Genomic DNA, 18,853 nt, shown 5'->3' on the forward strand with positions numbered 1-18,853 from the left:
TGCACGCAGGTTTGCCTCACGTTGCAATTGCTCTAGGGCCTTGTGTACCCTGAATCCTTTACCTGTGTCGGTTCAGGGCGGTCTCTTTCCTGAGCTGGTCGATTGTTCTTGATGTCCCCAGCTCCCCCCCCCCCCCGAACCTCCTAGTCCAGGAGCAAATGGGCTGTAAATAAACATGTCAGAGTGTGAGAGGAGCAGCTATTTCTGGCACAGTGAGGCCTGGGCACCCTGCAGAGGGAGGGTCTGGTGGCAGGAGGGTGACTTCAGCTTCTGATGGGCTCTGACATCATTCGCAGGTGGGGGAGGCCGCCTCATGCTAATGGGACTTGGGGTGATAGGCCAGGGGAACGCCTAGGACAGGTAGGGCACCCCGAGGGACTGCTGGGGCATTGGCCCAGGCTTTGGGGTGACTGTCAGTCCATTCCTAGTGGACAAAGGAGGATCCAGGCCGCCTACATCATGTGTCGAGGGTGGGATGCAAGTCTTGAGGAGGACTTCCTGGAAGAGGAGGAGGAAGAGCGGGAGGAGGAGGACGATCACCAAGCTCTCAGGTAGCGTTCACTGCAGGCCTCCCTCAGCCGAGGGGCGGCCTTGGACAGAAAGCCTCCTCTCAGCCTGGAAGCTTCCCCAAACACAGAGCTCTGTCTCCCACATCAGACTGGGAGCTCCATTAGAGTCAGAGCTGTGTTTCCCCCATCGGTCTGGCAATTCCCCAGGACTGGGGAGGACATGTGTGCCATCAGACCAGCAGCCCCCAGAGGGCAGGTGCTGAATCTCCCCAGTCAAAGATGTGTCTCCCCATCACCCGGCAGCAAGGAGACTCCCTCCTTGCTCTCCGCGGACGGTCCCAGGCCTTCACCTCCCGGCAGGGCCCCAGGACCGTTGGGAAAGAGCAGAGGGCTTCCAAGAAGCCAAGGACAGCCACTGAGTTAGCAGCCGTTTGCCGTGTGACCTTAGGCTCGTCCCCTCCCCTCCCTGGAGCTGGGTTTCCCCCCTACGTAAACCAAGAGGCTTCCCAGCGTTTCAGAAGCATATTTCTGGCTCTGTGCGCCTCCGGCCACTCACCTTCCAGAGGGATCCTGCTTCTGCGCTCGCCCGCCATCCTCCCCCTTCGGGCATCTCCCCCCTCCCTCCTCAAGGACTCTGGTTCCGAGGCTGAGGCTGGCTGCATGTCTTGTGCTGGCTGGCGGCAGCTTCATTGCCCATCTCTTTGTGTGCCAGGCATTCCTGGGGGCTGAATTACCAGCCCTGTAGGGAACCAAAATCAAGAGACTCCGGACCCCTGCCCGGCCACCTCACCTCCTCCCTCCCGCAAAGCTCGGGGAAGTGGCTCCTTTGAAGACCTCAGTTCAATCCAGAGAGAAAAGAATTCTGAGAAAGTCCACTCACTCGACTAGGTCCCCCCGATTTGTTTCTTCCCCGGCTCCAGATACTCTAGGAAGAACGGGAAGAGGACCGGGGGGGGGGGCGGGTCCCCAGATGATTCATGTCCCCCAAGAGTCTCCCAACAGTCGGCACATGCTTCATTCGTCTCCAGGGAAGCCGGGAGCAAGAGGGGCCACATCAGCACGGAGCTGGCACCTAGTAGGTGCTTTGCAGAGGCAGGCCCCCTCCCCCGCGGAGAGGGCCCGAACCAGGTCCCCCTTGAGGCTGCTCCGCGCCCGCCACTAACCAGTGACCAGATTTATGATCATGACCGTGGCGATTACAGCGCGAGCCGCCCTGGAAGCGGGCCAGGCTAGGTGGAAACTGGGCTTCCTGCCCTCGGGGCAGACTCCACCGCCAGAGGGGGTGCGCCGCCGGCTCCTTCGTGAATCAGAGTCTATCAGCCATTTTAAAAGGGAAGAAAAAGAAACCACCCAACTACCCACCCTGGCGCTATTGAAACTGCCAATCACTGCTCCCCACTCTTGGGCTGCGTGCGTAATTTGATGCACTAGTAACATTTCTGCAAATTACACATCATTCTCCCCACCAAAGCCGCACCTTTGACTGCTGTAATATTTACCTGACCGTGCAAGTAATTTTCAGGCCTCACTTAGTGGGCCGGTGAGGCGTGGAGAGAAGCAGGGATGGAGTCGGGCTTCAGACAGCAGGCCCAAGAGAAGCTCAAATGGCGGGGGGGGGCGGGGTTCCTAACAGTGCCTCTTGGCACAGAGACACGACTTCTCTGCCCGCTTCACAGACATAGGGACGGAGGATGGACTTTCGGGGGCTCTCTACCAAGCATCCTCTAGCTGTTGTTTACATGCCCCCACCGACGGGGAGCTCACCACCCGATGCACATACTCCGTTCCATCTCTGAGTGCCTCCGTCAGTTAGAAAGGGTGGTCTTGACATTAAGGGTATCTGTCACCTGATGACGTCAGCACATTAACTCTCTTTCTGCTTCATGAGTGACGGAGACTCAGGCGGGCCCTTGCTCGGCGAGTCACTGTGACGGAAGAGGAGGGCCTCCCGAGACACTGGCAGGTGAGGCTGTGAACGCACTCCCAGGGTCTGAGTGACAGGTCGGGCAGTGCGGCTGCCCCTCCAGCCTGAGCTCCAAGCCTAGTTCTGCCAGAGCCTTGCTGCATGACCTTGGGCCAGTCACTTCACCTCTTGAGGCCTCAGTTTCCCCATCTGCAAGGTGGGAAGAGGGGGACCTGCTGAGCAAGTGACTTAGGCACTGAGCACCGTGCCTGGCGCCGAGTAAGCTCGTGGGCCGCAGCGCGTCTCAGCCCTTGTCATTATCGCTGTCGTGTCATCGTGACACTGAGGCTGCTTGGTCCATTGCCTGTGTGACCACGCCAGTGGCTTCTTGCATTTTCTGGTGTCGGAATGTGTGATTCGGAAGAAATTGGATCTCTTGCCGGGGAGCCTGGCTGCCTGGAGTCGGGGAGGGGCCTTCCCGAGCTTCTGAGTCTTGCCAATGGACAAAATAGGCACTTTCATCCCAAACTACCCCAGGTCCGAAGATCCTCAGGACCTTCTCCATTCGGCCCTCAGGTGTACATTGAAACTTCTCAGACGGCAGGAATATGCAGGAAAAAACGACACCACCAAAGGAATGGATCAAGGGCCTCTGTCCGATCCGTCCTCAGATGGCACCTGCTATCTGCGTCATCCCCAGGCCCCACGGTCCCTTCTCCACCAGCAGCCCGGGGGGATCTTTTAAATTTGTAGATCAGGTCGGATTACTCCCCTGCTTAAGGCCCTCCTGTGTCTTCCCATTACAGCAGGAAAACCATTCAACCTCCTCACACCAGCTTGTTAGGTCTTATGTGATCTGGCCTCAGGTAGCTCCCTGAACAGAAGAGGGTCCACCGCTCTCCACCTTACTCACCCCATTTCCACCCTCCATTTGCCTTTCTCTTCCCTCGTAGAGCAAGCTTGATCCATCCCAGGGCCTTTACATTTGCTCTGGCCCCTGCGTGGCGTTCTCTGCTCCCTGGCCTCTCCAAGGCTGTCTCCCTCTTATCACTCAGCTTTTAGAGAAGCTGCCTCTGGCCTTTACGGAATCCGCAGGTCACCTTCTGGCCCCTCGCTGGGGCTGGTTTGCTTCGTAGCCACGAGCATCACTCAAAATCATCTTGCTCTTTTGACTTTCTTTTTTTTAAGTTTATTTATTTTGAGAGAGAGAGAGAGAGAGCGCGGGAGGGGCACAAAGACAAGGGGAGCAAGAGAGAATCCCAGGCAGGCTCCCCACTGTCAGTGCAGAGCCCGATACAGGGCTCGAAATCAAGAACCGGGAGATGGTGACCTGAGCTGAAATCAAGACTCGGATGCTTAACCGACTGAGCCACCCGGTCGCCCCTTCCTCTTTTGATTTTCTGATGTCTGTGGGCACGATTGGTGTCTCAGTACAATGTACGTTCCCTGAGATCAGGGGCCCCGTCTCCTGTATAAGATGCTTGGCGCAGCGTGGCAACTATCGATTACATCACCCTTTCCTCCTTGCCTCAATCCTGGGAAAAAGGGAGCGATATCCCCATTTTATAGACAGGAAGACTGAGGCTCACAGAAGTTAATGAACGATCTAAGTTTCTCAGTGACTCTATGGTCAAGCTGGGATTTGGACCCAAGATGGTCTGACTCCAAAGCCCACTTCCTTTTTTTTTTTTTTTTTCCTCTTTTTTTTTTTTTTTTTAATTTTTTTTTTTCAACGTTTATTTATTTTTGGGACAGAGAGAGACAGAGCATGAACGGGGGAGGGGCAGAGAGAGAGGGAGACACAGAATCGGAAACAGGCTCCAGGCTCTGAGCCATCAGCCCGGAGCCTGACGCGGGGCTCGAACTCCCGGACCGCGAGATCGTGACCTGGCTGAAGTCGGACGCTTAACCGACTGCGCCACCCAGGCGCCCCTTTTTTTTCCTCTTTTTAATCACCCGGCCGGTGAAATCCTTGCTCTCTGGGGACCAGAAAACAAAACACAACCAGACCTATAATGAAAAGCAAATGGGATTTTGGGGGGATGTAATAACACCAAGTGTTCATTCAACACCAGGTAAAGATTTTTCTTTTTAATATACTGGGTGATTTTTATTGGACAGTTTCCTTGTAATAAAGACCCAGCACCAGACTTCAATTTTCTTTCCCTCAGAGGAAATAATCCAGCCCTCCTGCTCACCCAGTGGGGAGAGGAATGTCCTTCCTTGAGACCGGAGATAATAGCTGCCCGTGTGGCCCTCCTGGCTCTGTTAGGAAACCAGTGCCTAAGTCCAGCCCCTGACGATGGTTGAAACGGTCCTGACCTAAGAGTCTGAATCCCACCTCTGTCGCTAGCCTGCTGCTGTGTGTCTTGGGGCAAGCTGCTCAACCTCTCTGGTAAAGACATCAACTAGGTCCCTCTCAGAGATGATCCAGGGGCTCAAGCGGTCCAACTCAAAGGAAAGAATTGTAAGCATTTGGCCATGCATTTGGGTATCGGTTCACTCCTGTTGCTAACACATTATTCTGCTGAGATTGGAGATACACGGTATTGAACAAATTGGTCCCAGCCCCGCCCTTCGGCAGGACTCCCCAGGCGTTTACCACAAAGCTCCGTGAAGGCTGAGGCTATGCTTCCTTGCTCACCACGATGGCCCCCGTGCTTAGCACGGAGCTTGTTTCTTAGCTCAGGCTCAGTAAATAGATATGTACAGGTGCTGGTGGCGGTAGGGGTGGGAGGGATTGCTGAATAATCCCCGAAGACCTTAGGGAAAGCTTCTGAGTGGAGTCATAAAGAATGAGCCAGAATCTGGGGCGCCTGGGTGGCTCAGTCAGTTGGGCGGCCGACTTCGGCTCAGGTCATGATCTCGCGGTCCGAGTCCGAGCCCCGCGTCAGGCTCTGTGCTGACGGCTCAGAGCCTGGAGCCTGTTTCAGATTCTGTGTCTCCCTCTCTCTGACCCTCCCCCGTTCATGCTCTGTCTCTCTCTGTCTCAAAAATAAATAAACGTTAAAAAAAATTAGAAAAGGGGCGCCTGGGTGGCGCAGTCGGTTAAGCGGCCGACTTCAGCCAGGTCACGATCTCGCGGTCCGTGAGTTCGAGCCCCGCGTCGGGCTCTGGGCTGATGGCTCAGAGCCTGGAGCCTGTTTCCGATTCTGTGTCTCCCTCTCTCTCTGCCCCTCCCCCGTTCATGCTCTGTCCCTCTCTGTCCCCAAAATAAATAAACGTTGAAAAAAAAAATTAAAAAAAAAAAAAAAATTAAAAAAAAAAAAAAAGAATGAGCCAGAATCAGACAGGCAGACAAGGAGAGGAGAGGCTCACAATCTAGACCAGGGCTCGGCTACCGATGACCTACAGGCCAAATCCAGCCCACCATCTATCTGTTTTTACAAATAAGGTTTTGTTGGAACGTAGCCACGGCCGTTCATCTGTTTATAGATGGTCTGTGGCTGCTTTCCTGCCATAACTGCAGAGTTGATTGGTTGTGACGGAGACTGTAGAGCCTGAAAATTCTAGAATATCTACGAGTACGGAAGATTTGCGGAGTCCTGGTCTAGTTTAAGGAATCGGGCCAAGGGAAGGCCCAGAAGACTCTTGCTCGCTTGGACATAGGCTTGACTAGCTAATTGGCACGGCCTGGTACGAAAGGAAGATGTGGGGTCCTTCCCTCAAAAATGGTTACAAATTTCAAATTTCAAGGAGGCAACAGCAGAGCATTAAGCCGAGCACGAGGCCGTCTAAGACAGGGCCCTGTGTGGTGAGAACATGGACGGCACACAGTGGGGCTGACCCCACGGTGGGCAGCCTCTCCCATGGAAAACCAGAAGACTATCCCGGGAGCGGTTATGGGGAGAAATGTCCACCCAGGGCTCTGCTTTGGGGCTCAGAGTCTCCAAGCCCCAAGCCAAGGGAGTGGAGAGCCAGCCTTCCTTTCTCAGCTCCCCTGCCTCCCCACCTCACAGGGCCCGGCTGGGATGCAAAAGCGGGGAAGGGCCCAGCCCCGTCTTTCCGCTGGGTGCAGCTCGGTGATCAGACGTGAGGCAGCCCTGAGAAGAAACGTGACAGTCTATGGGAATCTCTCTGACAGTGCTGTTTTCCGTGTGCTCATCAGCAGCCGTCCAATGAGGGGAGCGGAGGGGACAGGGACCCTGCTCTACCCGGCTGGGAGACAGCCAGATAAGGTGCAGCATCTCATGGAAACCCCCAAGCGAGGCAGCCACTCGGGCTCAGCCTGCTGGATCCCTAGACTGACATCCATGCCATCTGTCCCTCTGTGGACATCTTCCCGGACTCACCTCCTCTTTTTCCATCCTTCTTTGTGCCCAGAGGCACAAAAGACCAGTGGCATCACTAGGCTTCCTTGCCCGCCGGCTTCCGGTTGCGTTTTGGGCCAAGAGGAAGCACCTTCCAGGGTCTTTGTTGCACTGGGTCCCATTCATCCTGACGTTCTGTGCCTGCTTAGAGCTTTCAGAGCCCAAGACCCCTGCCCAGGCTGGGGTCACTGACACTTAGTAGGTTCTCGGGGCGGGGAGCGGGGGGCTAACACATAGTAGGTTCTCAGGCAACGCTTGTTGAATCAAATTGACCCTTTGGCCAGCAAAGCAGTAGCAGGTGAAATACACGCATAGGTCCATTAAAAAGCCGCAAATGCGGATGCTGTAAGCTTGGTAGAGCTGGGCTGGAAACTGCCGATGTCTGCTGACAAGAGACCACAAATGGGGGTGTCTTCTTCCAGCGGAATACTACTTGTGATAAAAAGGAACGGACTGTGGGGCGCCTGGGTGGCTCAGTCGGTTAAGCATCTTAGGTCACGATCTCGCGGTTTGTGAGCTCGAGCCTGGAGCCCGCTTCGGATTCTGTGTCTCCCTCCTTCTGCCCCTTCCCAGTCACACTCTGTCTCTCTCTCTCTCTCTCTCTCTCTCTCTCAAAAATAAACATTAAAAAATTTTAAAACAAGGAAAAAGGAACGGACTATGAGTGCACGCAGTAACATGACTCGATCTCAGAAATATGCCGGGAACCAAGAGCTGTCGCTAAAAACCGCGTGCCGTAATCCCATTCTATGAAATACTAGAACAGGGATACATGGGGTGAGAAATCTCGGAATCACGGTCGCCTTCTAGGGGAGAGGACTGGCGGGGCAGGGGAAGAAAGAACTTTCTGGAATGATGGTGGCGTTCGACATCGTGAGAGGGGTTTGCGTTACCTAGATGTATGCCGCTTATCGTTGAGATTTGTGCGTTTTGTTGCACGCAAGTTTGAAACCTCCAAAGAGAGAACCGTACGTAAACATTGAACTCTTAACGATGTGTGTGCCGGAGCATTTAGGGGTAGAGAGCACTGCTGTCCTCGATGTTCGGATGCCCGGCAGGAACACAGGCAGGTGGATGGGGAGGGAGGAGGAGAAGGAGCAGCGTGTGATGAACTGGTGTGGCCAGACGGCCCTTGTGGAAGCTAGGTAGCAGGTGTATGGCTGTTGACTTTGAAATTCTTTATGCTCCTCTGTATGTTTGAAATGTTCACGATCCAACACTAGAGGGGATAAGACATGAAGCCCTAGGACAAAGCCAGGGAGTGGGACACCAGCGATCTGTATAAGGTCACTCAGCCTTTTGCAAACATTAAGACTGGTTTTGAGGGAGCCCGGACGGCTCAATCGGTTAAGCATCCGACTCTTGGTCTCGGCTCAGGTCGTGACCTCACGGTTTGCGGGATCGAGCCCCACGTCGGGCTCTACGCCGACAGTGCGGAGCCTGCTTGGGATGCTCTCTCTCTCCCTCTCTCTCTGCCCCTCCCTAACTTGCGTGCACACACGCACACACGCTCGCACTCTCTATCTTTCCAAATAAATAAATAAACTTAAAAAAAAAAGACTGGTCTTCGGGAAAGCGAAAATCAGTTGTGAAGACGCAATAAAACGAGGGTTGTAGGTGCCGGGCTGGGTCTGGACTGAGGGCACGCCAGCAAATGCATTCACCTCTCTGAGATCTGTACCCCCATCTGTAAAATGCAGGCAGCACTGCCCAGAGGGGTGTCGTAGGGATTAAATGAGAAGCCAGAAGCTTGAACAAACAGGACTTCACAGGGAGCACGTGGGAAGCAAGACTGACCCTGCCTCCTCATTGCACTGGCAGCTCCTGAAACGGGCCGCCCCAGCCACCTAATCTGTCGCGGCCCCCACTCCTTCCATCCGTCACTCTCCCTGCGTTGTCTGCACGACACATATCCCAATCTGATACGTGTCTTCGATCTCCCTTCGTTTGATTTGTTATCCGTCTCCTCCTACTGGAGTGCGGATTCCAGCAGAAGAGGGACTTGGTGTCGTTCGCGGCTTTATCCCCTGCACCTAAAACAGCCTCCGGCACATAGCGGGGACACGGCGAGTCTTTACTGAAGGAAGGGATAAATGAACACCACTGGATCGGCTGTGGTGTGACCGCTGAAGTGCAGGGTTCTGCCACCCAGCATTTGCCCACTGCCAGCCCCACCTGCACGGAATACCGGGAAGCGAGCTTAGAGATCAGCCCTTCTCCACCCCATTTAACAGATGGGCAACCTGAGGCTCGGAGACAGAATGCAAATTTCCCAGCATCCACTGCCCGTGAGTGGCTGAGCAGGGACGGGGTCCAGGCCTCCTGGCTCCCTGCTCGGTGCTCTTTCTCTCTAGCAGGCTGCTGGGGCTGACGGGGCTGCTGCAGACGGACGGAAGGACAGGCTCCACCGGGCCTGGGCTGCCCACAAGGCCACGCGCGAATGGCAGTGGGCAGGATTCGCCAGCCTAGCAGTATTCACTGGCACACTCCGCCCTTGTTTAGCAGGTGGGCAGGCTGGCACAGTCAGCGGATGGGCCACGTCCACGGTCCGCGGGCAGCTGATGGTGCTGACACAGGCCGGATTGGCACGGCGGGGCCCCTCCCTGAGGGCTGGCGGCCCTCCTGACTGCCGTGGTCAGCCAGACGACCACGAGCTGGCATCTGTCCCCACGATCAGCCCACAGGTGTGCTCGCTGACGGGCAGCCCCGGGGGTGGTGGGAGCACCGAGTGCCGAGCGTGGCCCCTGGGGGACATCACACGGGTGTCACAGGCAGGGGGGTGGGGCCACAGCCTCCCACACAGATACACAGACACCGGAGTCAGACAGGACACGCCGGCCCCACTGGCTTGTGGGACCCGAAAGCCTGGTTGTAACCCTGAAAAGGGGCTTGGGGGGAAATGGTCGCTTCTCTTTGCGCTCAAGGCCTCTTCCCAAGTCCAGACCCACTGGCCCCTGGATCTGTCGTCCACCCTGCAGCCAGAGGGGCTTTCTGACCCTGATGGGAACTTTCCCTCCCCTGCCTGAAGCCTTCAGTGGCTCCCTGTCTCCCTCCCACGAAATCATAGCAAAAACAAGATCTACTATGTACAATATACCGTGCTGAGCATTTTGCCACTGATAAGCTAACGCACAATTATACCGTTTACTGTACGTTAGCCACTCTTCAAGCACTTTACCCAGAGACGTCAATTCGTCCTCCAGCCACCAACAGGGTGGCGCTACTATTTATCCTCATTTGATAAAGAGAAAACTGAGGCAGGGAGACGTGAAATGACTTGGGTGAGATTCAGACCGAGGGGCTCGACTGCCGAACCCAGATTCCGTCTGTGTGAAGCACGACCCTCCACAATCCTGCTTCTGCCCCCACCCCCACCAGGCTCCAAGTCCCTGCGCCCCCACCGCACCCCACGGATCCCAGGTCGCATCCTCGGTCACTCTTGTCTGCTCTGGTGCCTTTGCCTGGCCGTCTCCAGGGCTAGACTGTTCCGCCTCTCGTCTGGCCCGCAGACTCTCCCCATCCTCCAAGGCACCGCTCAGCGCGCCCTCTTGTGCGGGGCCCGCCCCGAGCCCTCCCCTCACCCCTGCGCTCCAGGCTGCTGTGGCCAAGGCCGGGTGAGCACAGGTTGCCTGTGTTTCTCTCTGCGATGCCCCTGCCCCGCCCTTTCTGTGAGCTCTTAAGGACCAGGACCCTGTCTGATGCCACGATCTGGCCACAGGCCCGACCCCCACGAAGCGCTGAATGAACCAACAAGGAAATAGACCAATGAGAAGCTGAGGTCACTTGAGCTGGAGGAATGAACGCTAATGGCAGGAAGTGAGGAGTGACCTTCGGGGAGAGAGAGATGGGACAATCCCTCCTCCCTCCTCCGTCCCAGCGCCATCTCTAATGCTGGGGCTCATCGTCAGGAGGCAGGGAGCAGGATATGACACCCCGATTGACAAGAATGTCCCCGGTACCACAGCTATACGGCACTCAGTTGGGGACGCGTGGTTTCTGGGGTCTGGATTGCGAGCATCAGAGGTGTGCAGGGCCAAGAGGGGGTTCTTCAAAGCCAAGGACCTGGTTCCCCCCGCCCCGGCCCTGCCACCTCCTCCCTGTGTGACCCTGGGCATGTCCCTCTCCTGGTTGGACCTCAGGTTAGCCTTCTGTAGAGAAAGGGTCTAGAGGGGCAGTCAAGGGTCCCTCCTGCTGCCAGGGCCTCCCAGGACATCCAAGGTCTGGTAGTTGACAGCCACCTGGGAAAGCTGCAGAGAGGCCCTATTTGGGGGTGGGGGGAGGTGCCAGGGGCTTAGGGCAGAGTCTCCCTCTTGTGGTCCCCAACCCCTGCACCCAACCGACCCAATGGGGCTTGTTAAAAAAAATGCAGAACCCAGGTCCCGCCCAGGACTCACTGAATTTGAACCTCTGGGGTGGGCTTTCAAGGAAATTGACATTTTTAAAACCCTCCTCCCACCTGGCCAGGTGATTCTGCTGTGCGCAGAAGTTTGAGCATCTTTGTGCATCTGTATGCGTCCTCCCGGTCTCCCCAGCTTCTTGGCCACTAGCCCCGCAGTGTGGGTTTGGGGGTACACAGGAGAAGAGGAAGGAAGTCTGAGAGCAGCCCATGCCTGGTGGAGTCTGAAGGGCTCAGGTGGTTGGGCCCTGACCTATGGTTTTGCATCTGACTGGCGGGGCTGGGAGATTGCCCAGGGCCCGGGCTGGCGTGCTGGTGCCTCCCAGGCTGGCATTTCTCAGAAACACACGGGCCGGGGGTGCCTGGGTGGCTCAGTCGGCGAAGCGTCCAACTTCGTCTCAGGTGGTGATCTCACCATCCGTGAGTTCGAGCCCCGCGTCGGGCTCTGTGCTGACAGCTCGGAGCCTGGAGCCCGCTTCGGATTCTGGGTCTCCCTCTCTCTCTGCCCCTCCCTCCCTCTCTCTCTCTTAAAAATAAACATTAAAAAATTAAAAGAAAGAAAGAAAGAAAGAAAGGGACAGGCCGCACGCGCACGCCCTAGCCGACATCCCCTATCCCCGTGGCCCAGGGCAGGGAACAGGGTGTATAAACTCTCACGCTGTGGGTGCAGGCATCATTCGTGCACAGGCAAGTGCACACACTCCACGAACCCACAGACCGACACACACAACCCTGAACGCGCACACACACAGTTACTCTTGCACATCCACAGACCCTCGCGTTTGCACACACAGCACACACACGCACATGCCCGCACACGCGCCCGTCCTTACATGCAGCCCCAGAGCGCACGGATTTGCACACTCAGCCCTGCCGACACGCACACGCACCCCCACCCCCAAACCACAGGTTTCCTCATTTGCACCGGGGCTCACCCTCGTGACCCGGCCCTGGGCTCACGCCAGTGGCACACACACGTCCTCACGCTTGCACGAGCACCTGTCCATGAGTGTGGAGCCCACGAAGCCAGCAGCCGCGCTCCTGCCTGCCATTCTCAGCAGCCCCCCGGGCCCTCGGCCCGCCCCACTCCCCATCCCTGAGCTGCTGTCTGCCATCCCACAGTAACCAGATGAGACAGAGCAATTTATGACACCAGCTGTCTCTGTCAAAGCCGGATCTGCCACCCACACGGGGGAAGCCAATTACCCCGAGCCCGGCCCTGCCGGAAGCCTGGACTCACCAGGGAGACAGAGCAGGGGTGGAATCAGGCCATGCGGGGAGGTAGGTGGCGCCTGGCTCGAGGATGTCCCCCCCACTTCTGTCCTTGGGAATCCAGCATTTTCCTCCCCCAGGCCCTCCCTGGGGTGGCTCTGGCCCGGCTCTCAGGCCCAGGAGCTTGAAGAGCAGACCCACGGTGGAGAGCAGGTGGGCAGGGGTCATCTAGGGGAAGATGACCGACCCCAGTCACCATGGCAACCAAGAAGCCGGGAGCCCTGTGCCCCTGCCCTCCGCAGCGTGAGGCGGGAAGGGGCTTCTCGGTCGTGGCTTCACGGCAGAAGTTTCTAGAATGCTCATCGCCTGTCACAGTACGAGGAACAGAGCAGTAAACTCACATCTATTCTTCCCTTTCTTTGAGTACTTCTGACAACTCTGGGGCATGGGTTCAGCTACCGTCTTTCTTTCGTTTTACAGATGAGGAAACTGAGGCTCAGAGCCAGGCAGGGACAGCGACCACGGCAGACCCGAGACCCGAGGAGGCTCAGGGTGGGCGCGGCACTCCGCCCACCTGCGCTGTCCGACCAAATGCCCCTTTCCCCCCAACAAGAGCCTTCCGGGGCTGGCATGGCCCTTGCCCGTTGGACACCAAGGGCTCTGCCTGGAAGCTGCCTGGGCTGGGATTCGAACCCGGGTCGCCCATCTCGAGAGCCCAGGCACCGTCCGTCTTCCACGTCTAATCAGTTCATTAAAACCTTCCTTGCGACAACACCCGCCCCCCCTCGCTGCCCAGCCCCAGAGACCTTAGCTGCTCCATTTCCAGGAGAGCAAATTCCTTCCCGGCTGAAGAGGAGCCGGGATAATGTAGGCAGGCAATTTAAACAGCTCCGGCAAAATATACCAGCAGTTTTCGCTCTCTGCCACTATTACACTTTCCAGCCGCGGCGGGATTGGCCCATAAGTGGGATATCAAGTTTATTACAGCTATTTCCAACCTGTAATTGGTTTGGTGGAACACAAAGAGAAGGGGGGGGAGGTGAGCTTTTTCCCCCCTTTCTTTCTTTCTTTTTTTTTTTTTTTTTTCTCTCTCTTCCGGATGATGGCACCCGGGGACGTGGGTGAGGAGGTGTCCTTGGAGGCATTAGTTTCTCAAATGAAAAATCCCAGCCGGCCGGCCGTGCGACGGGCTGGACTGAGCCCGTCTGCCACACTTTGGTGGCTTCGCTGGAAAATCAACCCAACCCAGCTGAAGCCAGATTTGCCGGATTTGGGGGACGGCCAGCGCCCTGGGACAGGGTCTGCTGCCTCGGGGCCTGTGGGCGGCTGCCGAGCCCTGGAGGGCAAGGCTAGAGCAGGAGTGGCTGTGGTCTCCAGGACGAGCTGTTCTAGCACCAGAGCATTTGGGCATTCAGAGTAGCAATGGTCCTCAGAAGTCACCCGGCACATGTCCTCGTTGAGCACTTAAGGAAACTGAGGCCCAGAGAGGGGAGCAGTGCAGAGGCCAGCCTGTGGGAGGCAGAACCCGGGTCTCTGCTTCCTACGTCCCTTCCGAGCAGTACAGGCAGGCCGGGTACATGCCAGTTCGGACTCGGATTCTTTTGCCGAAGTGTGTGCACAGCCTCCTCTCTGCGGTCCAAGTGGGCCCTTTGCACAAGGAGGATGCTTTCCTGTAGCAGGTGGACGTCTGAGAAACCACAGCTCGGGTTCCTGCTGGTCCCCCTTGGATCGCTGCCTCGTGGGCGGTCCGAGGCCACTTCCCGGCTGGACCAGCCCGCTCCCACCAGGCAGCCGCGGTCAGATCGGGGTGTGGACACAGCGGGCCACCCTGGGGCAAGGAGTGTTCTCCTTGTTCTTCGTGGTACCCCAGTGCCTGGCACGTGGTAAGGACTCAATTCCATTCATTCATTCATCCAACAAATATTTATTGAGCGAGTACCGTGTTCCGGGCTCTGGGGACAGAGCAACGAACGGGACAGATAAAGGCCTGGCCCTCGTAGGGTTTATGTTCTAGGAGTAGCTCACACGCAAAGACCTTTTACTGATTCAGTGAAAACCTGTGGCAGGAGCGAATGAACACTCAAGCATTTCATCCTCCAGGGAGGGGACACGCACACATTGCTTGGGCCTTGGCCTTCCAGGACAGCACCTTGTCTGCTCCCACCAGCCTTGCCGTCTTCTGCCTGCCGTGATCTCACGGTCCCAAGCCACGATGGCACCAGAGGAGCGTGTCAGAGCCCCAGGGACCAGCCTGCCTCCGGGTGCTTGCTCGGAGCGTCCTTCATTTTCTCTCTGGGCTGATCTCATGAGTGCGGACAAGTCTCTGGGCCCCGGCTCTACGCGCCCACCTGCCCACCAGGTCTCCAGTCCGTGCTTGCCAGGCGGGCCCCCTTCTGTCACATTCTGACATTCTACACCCTCTGACTTCCCAGTAAGAACTGTTCTGCCTTCCAGCCCTAGCTCTGGATGGTGGGAAGGGACCCAGAAGCAGGGATGACCCGGAAAAGTGTTAGCGTGCGTAAAAATGACCACACACCAGGTGCTGTTACAAATGTCATCGCATTTAATCCTCCTGAGAGGGACAGAGGTAGGTTGCATTGTCCCATTTGACAGATGAGGAAGCTGAGGCTTGAAGAGGTGAGGCGCAGAAAGTTAGTAACAGAAATCAAGAATTTGACTGGGGGTGGAGAAAATCAGCCTTGCTTCTTTGCCCGAAAGCCTCCCACAAGCGGGGAGCACCAGGCTGGGACTAAGCACCCTTTGAAGAGGCCCACCTCCACCCGGAAGCCTTCTGTGATCACCCCTCCTCCCAGAAGAATCCTTGGCCCCTCCATGGGTGTCAGGTCACAGTTGGCAAGTATCTTTGCTACAGCCTCGCCTTCCCTGGCTCTGCTGTCTCAGGTCCTTGTGGGCTGTGTATCCCCACCAGACGGACTGCGGCCACCTCTGAAATGTGGTTCGTCCTCTCCCCCGGGGCCTGGAACAGTGCCTGAAAGTCTTAGGCCTGGAACATGTTTCCAGAATTAAAGAGAAGGTGTCACTCATCACACCCGCTGCCCACCCATGGCCTGTGATAACCCCTCTCCCCCCACCCAGCCTCACCTCAGGGACTGCTGTCACCAAGAACCACAGAATATCCTCCTTGCAAATAGCCACTGGCCCATGGCCTGGGGCCTGACGGTGTGTTCCAAGGCAGTCCCTTTCCAGAGCCTTCCCTGAGCCCCAGGGAAGGGACATCACAAGCCTCGGGCTCTGGCTGTCCCAGGCTGCTTTAATGGGAAGCAGTTATTTCCTCCTAGGCTGACAGGAAGGCCCCAGACTTGGCCCCAGGGGAAAAAAAAAAAAAAAAAAGATGTAAATAAAACCAAAGGAAAACTAGGTGCGTCCTTGAAACTCCCCTGTCCCTCGGCCTGAAACAGTGATTTACGACTCAGATAATTCTTCCGTGCTTTATCTGGGGTGTGTGGGAATGTGTGGACGTGTGGGGTGCAGGTGTATTTTCCTAGTAATAAAACCCTCAGTCCCGGCGAATAAATTTGTGGAGACAGTTTTACCGACAGATTTTTTTCTCCTTTGTATAATAAAAGAAATGGAGTGAATTTCGAGATTGGGACGATAAGGGCTGCCGCATTTTAGGAGGAGATAAAAAGCAGTACCTGAGAGAAGAGGCAAGGCTGCAAGTCAAATGGGCAGGACGCCTTCCACTTTTATGACTTCGGGAGAAAATTCCTCAAACCTCCGCTGGGCTCCGGGCATCCTCCTGCTGACAGCGGAGGGTCGTGGGGGCTGGGGGGGGGGGGGAGGGGGGGCTGGTTTGTCCTCAGCCCCTGGGGGCCCGCCCCGTGGGAGCCAGAGCCCTGCCATTAGCCCCACGTGGGACCGTGGCTAAATCTCCTTTCCTCTCCAAGCCACAGTTTCTTCATCTGCAAAACGGGCCACCTGTTGTCTCTGCCGTTCCCTCCGCAGGGACCCTGTGTGCCGGCAGGAAGCAAGGGCTTAAGGCACATTTCTCATGGCGGGGCGGGGGGGGGGGGGGGGGGGGCCAGATCACCTTTGGGGCCGTGCTGCTCATCGTGGGCTGGTTATAGCATCCCCTCTCTCTGCCGCTAGATGCCAGTACGAAACCCGCGCCCCCGCCGGGTTGTGACAACCAAAGATGATTCCACACGTGGCCAACTGTCCCCTGGGGGTTGGGCAATATCATGCCCTCCTCCCCACCACCACTGAGGGTCCTGGTTTGAAGGTTCTTGGCTCCTCTTCCTCCCTGGTCCTTCAGTCTCGGCCATCCCTCTCTGGGAAGCCGGGCCCAGTGCTGCGGAAGAGGCCAGCGGGGAGCACACAGCCTCAGAGGGGAGCACACAGCCCCCAGAGGGGAGCACACAGCCCCCAGAGGGGAAAATAAGTGAAAAGTATGAGCTGAAGGAAGATAAGCCCAGAGGAGAGTCAGAGAGACCTGAGCTTGGCAAGGGGTAAGCAGAAACCCTGCAGAGGGGAGTCCCAACGCTGATCCTGCACCCTGGGTTCCAGAAGCTTATCATCACTCTGACCCTGCCCATGGGGCTCCCTGGGGGTCCCGGGACTGTCAGGGGCCTCCTGACTCCTCATGAGCTTGCAGACCGTGGCGGGAGTGGGGGTGACACGCACTGATGTGACCCGTGCCTGGCACACAGCTGGCGCTCCATAAATGCTAGCCAGCTTGCCTTGAACCTGTGTCCCCTAAGCCAGTAACCACACCACCTGGGCCAGACAGATGTGGTCCAAGCCAGATGTGCCCAGAGGGGCCCAGCCGCACCCAGGCCGGGGCTCCCAGGAAGGCTACAGATCCAAGCAGCTTCCAGGGTCCCCCCCAGCCCAGCCCCCTGGAGAAAGCCCTCCCAGCCGGCCCCCCCTGCCTCCAGCATGCAGAGCCGCGGGGAGTTAATTCCACTTCTCCAGGCCCAGGCATGAGGCCTCCCTGGTCGCAGGCTGTTAGCGCGGAGCCCAGCTGAGCAGCGAGAGGCTGCAAGCTCCCGGTCTATAATAGAGTTGCTGACGCAGGCGGAAAACTGTAGGGAAAACTGCAGCCGAGTAAACAGATAAATAATTGAAACAGTGACAACACATACCTTGCTGCTTTGTGGAGTAACACTTTCATTAGCTGGAGGCAGCGCAGGCGAGAGGATGCGGCGGGCGGGGAGCTGGAACGCGGGACGCTTGGGTCCGGCTTTCAATCAGCCGCTAGCAGCTGGGCACCGGAACAGCCTTTGTTTTCCATTATAGGCTTTCTTGTCACCTCCGGAGGTCCCCTGACTTCTCTGGGCCTCCGTGTGCTTGGGGAGGTGGGGGCCTCGTGACCTCCCTCCCGTCCCCAGGGTAGCTGGAGGAGAGGGAGCCCCCAAGCTGTCCTCTTCCCTCCGCCCCGTGACAGTAGAGTGGGTTCTCTCCAGCCTTCTTAAGAGCCCCCTGCCCCCAGACAGGCCCCTCCAATCATCCTCACCCTACGGCCTGAAGGAACCTGTAAATGGAATCCAAGGTGACCCCCTCCACGTTGCCTGCAGGGACAGTTGAGTTCCCTTGCCTACCGGGCACGCCGAGCACAATCCTCTTTCCCTGAGCATACCTGCTCTTTCCTACCACAGGGCCTTTGCTCCTGCTGTCTCCTCTGCTTACAGAGCTCTCCCACCTTTTGCCAGGCTGCCTGTCTCCTGTTCTCCCTTCAGAAGGCAACTTAGACATCCCTTCCTCTAGGAAGCCCTCTGTGACTACCCTATCCCCAGACGGGGGCTGCCTGGGCTCCCCTGCCATTCTGTGCCTACCCTTTACAGAATTTACCAGAAATTATTGTCAGAGAGGAGAGCCAGCTGTGCTCCTTCCCGGCGTGGGACCTTGGGAAGTCACTTTGCTCCAGAGCCTCGGCTTACTCATCAGCAGAGTGGGGATGACCTGGGAGCGTTCTGGTGATGGCAGTGACGTGTCTCCTGGCGGCCTCGCCCAGGGTCCCCGGGGGCCGGGCGTCCTGGCTCTGCATCTCCAGTGTCCCTGCGTCCATCCGCGCTCTGTCTGGGGGAAAGGGGTGAGGCCGGCCGAGCGCTCCCCTGTAGCTGCCTCTGTGCTGTCTTGTAGGTGACGGACGGCGGCACCATCAAGCAAAAGATCTTCACCTTCGACGCCATGTTCTCCACCAACTACTCGTACATGGAGAACTACCGCAAGAGGGAGGACCTGGTGTACCAGTCCACCGTGAGGTGAGGGGCCAGGGGCCGGGGGCCGGGGGCTGGGGATCGAGGCCAGGGGCCAGAGGCTGGGGGTCGAGGCTGGGGGCCGGGGGCCAGGGGCCGGGGGCTGGGGGCTGGGGATCAAGGCCAGGGGCCAGAGGCTGGGGGTCGAGGCTGGGGGCCGGGGGCTGGGGGTCGAGGCTGGGGGCTGGGGGCTGGGGGCCGGGGGCCGGGGGCCGGGGGCTGGGGGCTGGGGATCGAGGCCGGGGGCCGGAGGCTGGGGGTCGAGGCTGGGGGCTGGGGGCTGGGAGCTGGGGGCCGGGGGCCAC

The 18,853-nt window shown here is 57.5% G+C and overlaps 1 protein-coding gene and 1 long non-coding RNA gene across 4 annotated transcripts in view; one reads left to right on the plus strand and one right to left on the minus strand.

Moving 5' to 3' along the window:
- The window catches only part of IGSF21 (immunoglobin superfamily member 21), a 231,607-nt gene that overhangs the window by 138,163 nt on the left and 74,591 nt on the right, over positions 1 to 18,853 (plus strand). For all 3 annotated transcript variants that reach the window (XM_045475840.1, XM_045475842.1, XM_045475843.1), the window contains exon 3: positions 18,433 to 18,554. In XM_045475840.1, the coding sequence (XP_045331796.1) occupies positions 18,433 to 18,554 (122 nt within the window). The remainder of the gene's footprint in view (positions 1 to 18,432; positions 18,555 to 18,853) is intronic.
- On the minus strand, positions 14,871 to 18,458 carry LOC123597277. Its single transcript, XR_006712058.1, has 2 exons — positions 17,436 to 18,458; positions 14,871 to 16,301 (listed from the first exon to the last, which is right to left on the minus strand). It is a non-coding gene; the product is annotated as an uncharacterized LOC123597277 (long non-coding RNA).

This window comes from Leopardus geoffroyi, chromosome C1, assembly GCF_018350155.1.
Source record: "Leopardus geoffroyi isolate Oge1 chromosome C1, O.geoffroyi_Oge1_pat1.0, whole genome shotgun sequence".
Classification (NCBI taxonomy): domain Eukaryota; kingdom Metazoa; phylum Chordata; class Mammalia; order Carnivora; family Felidae; genus Leopardus; species Leopardus geoffroyi.